The sequence below is a fragment of the Clupea harengus genome, chromosome 2 (genome assembly GCF_900700415.2).
Source record: "Clupea harengus chromosome 2, Ch_v2.0.2, whole genome shotgun sequence".
NCBI classification, from domain to species: domain Eukaryota; kingdom Metazoa; phylum Chordata; class Actinopteri; order Clupeiformes; family Clupeidae; genus Clupea; species Clupea harengus.
The window spans coordinates 12,511,624-12,518,922 of record NC_045153.1 but is presented as its reverse complement, the minus strand read 5'-3'; the positions used below and the strand labels follow the sequence as shown (position 1 = coordinate 12,518,922).

Genomic DNA, 7,299 nt, shown 5'->3' with positions numbered 1-7,299 from the left:
CTTAATTAGAGTTACAGAATTACTAACTGTGAATCAGAGACCACTTGATGTTGATGTTGCTCAGCTTGTTCATCCATTCTGTTCAAGAACCATGCATGTCACATGAATAAATACAAACAGGACAATGTTTAAGTAACATCAAATTCAAACATTATTTGTTTTTATACCCAGTACTTTCAACTAAAATATTATTTTTCAGTTCACCCTCCACACCTTTGCGCACCCTAGAGAAAGGGAGGACATACAGACATAGAGAGGCTTCCTTCTTGAGAGGCTGTTGATAAATAGAACAGTAATTTAAAAATAAAGTTTATTTGCCACTTACCTCAGGGAAATTTCAGTACAAATTTCCGATAGTTCCTCAAAGTACACACAGGGTTGACAGTTCATTGTGCAATGTGTTGATTGTGAGTTGGATTCCAAGGACAAAGCTTTTCATTAGGATCCTTAATCCCTCCCAAAAAGTGGGCTGGGTTTTGTTAGTATGAATGAAGTATAAAACACAGTGGAAGGATTGAAAACATGCACATTGTGGCATTGCACTGTGGATACGAATGCTTGATCAGAAATAAATCTGCTGAATCAGTAGGTTCAGTGACTGACACAGACTCATCAGGGCTAGTCTTTTTCCACTTCTCAAATATGACAACATTTGTAGTTGCCATAGACTTCGGCACAGCCTACAGTGGCTACTGCTTCTGTGTGAGATCCAACCCTTCTGTTATCAGGACTCCACTCTGGGGGGAAGGAGAGGGTGTTAAGTCACTGAAAACTCCAACCTGCATTTTGTTTGATGAACATGGGGCATTCATCGATTTTGGCTATGAAGCACTGATGACATACAAGAGAGGGGGGCAAAGCAAATTAAGCTTTTTCAATCATTTCAAAATGCAGCTTTACAACAAAGTAAGTTCACTGTGTGTACTGTACAGTGGGTGATTTAATCAGAATGTTGTGTATATTATATTGTTATACAGAATACTGGTTGCACTCTGCATGCAATTGTTTGTCTATGGTAAAGCATTTTTTATGCATTATGCATTAAGCATTTAATTTAATTGGAAATGTATAGAAACTGTCAGCTAACTATCTGAACTAACCATTGCCATCCTACTTTCAGAATATCAACAGAGACATGATGATCAACGACACTGGAGGGAGGCCTATGGGGGCTATGAAAGTGTTCTCTGAAAGTATCCGATATCTAAAGGTTCATGATCTAGACATGTTGTCAGCACACGCGGAAGGAATCATATTCAGTGCCTCTGATGTGACCTGGGTGCTGACTGTGCCAGCAATCTGGAAACCTGCTCTGTGTTGTGTTTTGTTGTCCATGTGCTTCAGTCCTGACCTCTCACCTTTTGTGTTTACTTCCTGCCTTTGTTTGATTTTTCCTGCAATTTTCTGGCGGTTCAGGTTCAAACCCTGACTCCAGCCTGACAATGGTTCGTTCGTTTAGATGCCCATTTATGGTTATTTTTCAGGGAGGCCTGGTCACTGAGACAGACTCATCAAAGCTCATCATCGCGCTAGAGCCAGAGGCAGCCTCAGTGTGGTGCAAGCAGCTCCCCAGTGATGGCTTCATCTCAGAGGGACTTGACAACGAAATACTCGAGCAAAAACCTGGAACACAGTACATTGTTGTTGATTGTGGAGGTACAGGCTTAATCTTTCATCGCATTCCTGTGCATACCTTTCATACTGCAGTCACACCTATCAAGCATTATCTTTTCTTTGATTATTGCTTTTTAATTTCAGGTGGAACAGTTGACATTACTGTGCACCGGGTCTTGGAAGGAGGACTCCTGAAGGAATTAGACAAGGCTTCGGGAAACGATATGGGTGGTGGAACTGTTGATTTTAAGTTCAAAAATGTCCTCAGAGACACCTTTGGCTCTGTTCTCTGGGACAAATATGAAAAACAAAACCCCACTGAAGTGCAGAGAATGATGTTTGATTTCACTACATTTAAATGTGCCAAAAAGATGAGGGATATTTACATTCCTTGCCATTACAACTTGACCACTTCAACATTGAAGAATCTAAACATTGGCAGCTTCTTTAAAGATGGTCAGGGAGTCTCATGGTCAGATGGCTCTATCAAAGTTAGCCTTTCAAAGCTAAAAGAATTTTTCAAGGAGAGTGTGGACAAAATTGTGCAGGACATACAAGCAATCTTACACAAACCAGAGATTCACATAGACCACATTCTCTTAGTAGGGGGATATGCATCTTGTAAAATCCTTCAGAATGAAGTGAAAGAGCAGTTTGGCGGTCAGTGCAGAATCATGTGTCCTATCGATGCTCAGGTGGCTGTGAAAAAAGGGGCAGTCTTGCTTGGACTGAACCCCATGATAGTGGCATCACGAGTCAGTGCTCTGACCTATGGCATTGCAAAAGGTGTCCCATTTGACAGAGCAATACACAGGGTAGAGAAGAGGAGAGAAAACAAGGCAAAAGACTATGTGTACTGTGACGATGTTTTTCACAACTTTGTCCAAAACGGACAGTCTGTACTCTGTGATCAGGCTGAAGAGTATATGTTTGGTACAATTAATTCTGACCAGACTGCCATGAACTTCCGTTTTTTCAGCACAGAGGAACCAGATGCAATGTATGTAGATGAGCCTGGAATGAAACAAATTGGACAGGTCGTTGTCAATATGCCTGATATAAGGGAGGGCCAAAATCGAAAGGTGAAACTTGAGGTTAGTTTTGGATTAATGGAGATCCAAGCTACAGCCACTGACATGACCTCCAACGAACAAGAGTCTGTTAGGCTGGATTTTATGACGCAGTGAAACCAGATTTATGGCTTGTGAAAGAAATATGCTATATAATTATTATCATGTTATGTGTTGTAGTTTTTTTATTAGTTTGTTAAATGGAAGTCTCAGCTGTTTCTTTGTTCTGTTGAGAGGAATGCTGAGTCTGTGAGAAAGGGGGTTTTGGAACTCAGGGATGTTAAACTCAGAGCTGTCATAAAATGTTTAGGTTAGGACTGAGTTAGTGGTGTAGGAGGCCATGTGTTTTTGTGAACTCATCTTGAGTTTGGGTTAGGGGGTCTTAGGTAAAGATTCTTATCTCTGGGAACCAAAGACCAGATGGTAAAATAGTAAAACGAACTGGGAGTGTCTTCATGTTTGAACTGTGAACATTTTCTTTGAATAAAGAGCAGACATTTTAGAAGAGAGGTCAGTGTTTGGTTGAAGAGCGGTCTGAAACCACTACACTCCTCTGGGCCAGAGTCTTAATTCTGAGGTTAATACAGTCCTGGTAAAGGGTGAAAAATTCCCTGACATGGCTTTATATAAAATTACTGGAAGTCACACACAGAGGGTTTCAATCATTTGAAAAATTATTTCTGTCAAAACAAGCTTGAAGATCTTCTGTGATGTTTTCTATTTGACATGAAATGGAGAGGGGTCCTTCATGGTTGAGTTTGAACGTTTTTAGCTGGGTTTAGGGGAAGACAAAGTCACTGTTTTAATCATTGTTTAGCTCAAATTAATTTAGAGTGTGTTATATTGTTTATTCCCAGATGACATGTAAATGCATAAATCCCAAATGTGTGAAACACATCAGATTAAAGGATGTCATCTTGTTGATTTATTATGATTATTCAGTCAGCTTCTTTGTTTCTCCTTTGTATCTATCAAGAGCGAGTGATGTTTAACTATATTTAATATGGCTACCGATATAATCTTCTGGGTTAGGGTATGTTATGTGATGTTATGTGTGTGTTATCCTGGTTATCATGTGTATTGCAGAGAAATTAAATGTCACATATTTTACACAGAAATGTACTGAAGAATTACTAAATACTGCTTTCTTTGTACCTTAAAAAAATCAGTGAAGAATCTCTTGCTCAGCTCCCAACCTACTCTGGGTAAAATTAAACACGAAATAAGACTGAACAACATAATGCTTTAGAATTATTAGAATTATATATGCAAGCTGGGTGTGTCTGTTTCCACATGCAATGTCAAATGTGAAAAATAGAGAGCACGCAAGAGAGAGATGGCATGGCGAGAGAGAGAGGGAGAGATGGGGAGAGAGAGAGAGCGAGGAGTCATAGGCACATTAATGCTGAAGTCCCCCTGCTGGCGGGTGAAGGGCATGAAAATAATGATCCTGCTGCCACCACAGCTGGTAGGGGCGCAGAGAGACGCAACAGATTAGAATCAGGGACTGCACCTTTAAGATAAGTAGCGTGGTGAAAGTGCTGAAATCAATGTATTTTCAGTTTGATTGTAACACAAAATGTACTCATTCCCTTCATGTACACATGTTTAGTAACCAGTCTATTCATAGATAATACAACTTTTAGACTGCAGTGGAGTAATGCATGCCATGACGCCAGTTAATATCCTGTTGGTAGGGCAATAAATACATAAATACAATTTCCACTATATGGGGAGATTGGAGACTTGGAGAGTGTAATACATATTACTGGTTCAAACTGATTTAAACATTTTGGGGGCACCTCCCCTCAGATAATAGTGATTAAAAAAGAGTATGACAGGGACTGGTAATGAGCACCTATGCCAGCAGAGGGCAGAGAGAACATGCAGAGATCATGGAAGACAAGGATCTCCAATACACTGCTGAATAAAGGGGGTCGTTAGTACCAAGACCATTCTATTGGCTCTGTGCTGACAGCATTGATGATCCCACAAGAGACTCAGGCATCATATAGTAGGGGTTATATAGTATCATATAGTAGGGGTTATATCATCATATAGTAGGGGTTATAGCATCATATAGTAGGGGTTATATCCTCATATAGTAGGGGTTATATCATCATATTGTAGTAGTAGTCCTTTATTGTTACAGCACAAGTACACAAGTACCAGCAACATAGCCTGTCGTATAGTAAACTAGCGAAAATGGCAATCCGCCCGTCAATACATATACACATACATCTGGGGGGTAGACAGGACGGGAAGACAAGGTTGAGGGAAGAATTGGAGCATAACATGAGGAAAGGGAAAAGGCGACCCCCAGACTATGCTCCTAAAGGAGTACAGTGTGGGAGCAGGAAAAAAACACCTCAGCACATAAGCACATACATTTTACAACATGACAGAACTCAAGACTTGCAAGGGGAGGGGGGAAGGGGGATGGAGGTAAGCCAGCGCAAACAAGCAGCCATCTGGTCCAACAGCCATGTTCGGCGCTGGTCACAGACCCGCCTGTCACACTGGGGGTACGAAGCAGGCGAAGGCGTGGGATGGGGGTGACAAGACAAGACGATAGGAGCCAAGCAGGGAAGGTCAGGGGGAGGAGAGGGAGAGAAAATGCGACCGCCCTCGAAGAGAGCCAAAGAAGAAAGTAGGGGTTGTATCATCATAAAGTAGGGGTTATATCATCATATAGTAGGGGTTATATCATCATATAGTAGGGGTTATAGCATCATATAGTAGGGGTTATAGCATCATATGGTAGGGGTTATATATAGCCTGACGATGTCATACTCATAATTCTAGTCAGAATATGAGTCTGATACCGCTCCGTTGGACTGTGATTAAGGGGCGTGTTTCAACCGAACCAGGAAAAAAAATGCCTCTTCGCTCAATTGGATATATCTAGAACCAATCAGAGCAACGTAGTATGACCATAACGTAGACCATGGGGCCAGCTGATACATTAAACTTTTACCGGATCCCGTAGGAAGGACGGCAAAAACATCTTTTCGATCGACAAATGCCTTGATCGCGTTTCTCTGTTCCTCTTTCAAAATGAATGTGCTGTCAATGTCTTCTAAAACAGACTCGAATTTCCACATTTCAGCTCTCCAACGGCAGCCCTGTTTGTTGAAAACGAATTCACCCCAAAAGCTCTTTGGTGACGTGGTTGATTACGTTAGGGTTGATCATCTGTCCATCATCGTATAAAGCCCGCCCTGACAATTTGATTGGTCTATCTATCTCCTCACAGATTTTTGTGAGGAGATAATTTCTCCCCAACGGAGCGACACCAGACCGAACTTCCCGACCAAATAATTTGTGGGCGTGGCTAAGTTCGTCTGGCATCCAGGCTAGGTTATATAATCAATCATCAACTGTATCACTTGCATAAGTTGGGTAAATGATAAACATTAAATAATAATACAAAAAAAACAGGACTGAAGTCAGTCTGAGTACCATGGATGGAAGAAACAATCAAAGAAGGCCTTCATTTCAGTGTCAGTGTTTAGCGTAGTCTAAAGCACGGCCCAAATATATATTTTTTTTTTGTGTCCAGTAGATGGAGGTCTCACTCAATTTTCTGTGACAATAAATGGATTCTGAATCATTGAGGACAGAAAGAGAACAGAGGAGATAATGAAACAAAATAAAGTGATTAAGTTACAACAGCTAAACATGCATGTGTGGAGAAGATTATTCTTACACGGCATGATAATGCTTTTCACTGCTTAATCAATTTGACCAGTCTTTTTAATGTAAACATTCACCAAAGGAGAGGGAGACCACTGATCCAGGCTATATACCCTATGAAGTTTAGATTCCTACTTCAGTCCCCATATAACTGTATTCAGGGCCGTTTCAAATGTGAGGGACCGCTCGGTCACCCCACGTTATTGGGATGTGGCGACTAGAGATAGCGGTGGAGAGGACCAAACCACAGGGCACGAGATGTCAGTTTGTGTACAAAAGTATATATAGGTTTTTATTTGGCTCCAACACCAAACATATATACAAAAACAAACAAACATAAATCAGTACTTAAACAGTACTTGAAAACTATCTTACTAGTTTAACCAGCAATGCAACAGTATTCCAAAAGTATTCCAACAGTATTTCAATAGCATGTACTTCACCTCACATCAAGCAAGTACTCCTTCTCTACCACCCCTTCCAAAGGAATGAGGCATGCTTAAATAATGATGCCCATTGGGCTAGATTGGACCAATAAGCTCCAATTGGATCTAACCATCTCAGTGGGGTAACCCTCCCCGCATGAAAGTTGCAGTGTTTTTTAGGTGTTTTATGTGATGAAATTGCGGGGGCAAGTGAAAGTTGCGATCAAAAGTTGCGAATTTCCCTCTCTGTAATTATAATTTAGAAAAATAAGTAATTAATAAACAAACATTCATTAAAGAACAAAACCATTGAGAAATGGTCCTCCAAATAACCTTACCAACATGCCAAACAAAAGATTACCAGGACTACAAAAATTTAGCAAAATAGGCTGTTCTCATTTAGGTCAGCAAATGTATATTGCTTGTATTGTTGTTATAGAAACGAACACAGTATAGTATTTGACTTTTACTTTGACATCATTCAAATGTTCGTC

The 7,299-nt window shown here is 40.5% G+C and overlaps 1 protein-coding gene across 1 annotated transcript in view; it reads left to right on the top strand.

Moving 5' to 3' along the window:
* Positions 1 to 2,801, top strand: part of LOC116222842 (heat shock 70 kDa protein 12A-like) — a 3,623-nt gene extending 822 nt beyond the window's left edge. Inside the window, exons 3-4 of the mRNA XM_031577776.1 lie at positions 1,485 to 1,656; positions 1,759 to 2,801. Of these exons, the coding sequence (XP_031433636.1) occupies positions 1,485 to 1,656; positions 1,759 to 2,801 (1,215 nt within the window). The remainder of the gene's footprint in view (positions 1 to 1,484; positions 1,657 to 1,758) is intronic.
* Positions 2,802 to 7,299: the final 4,498 nt, after the last annotated feature.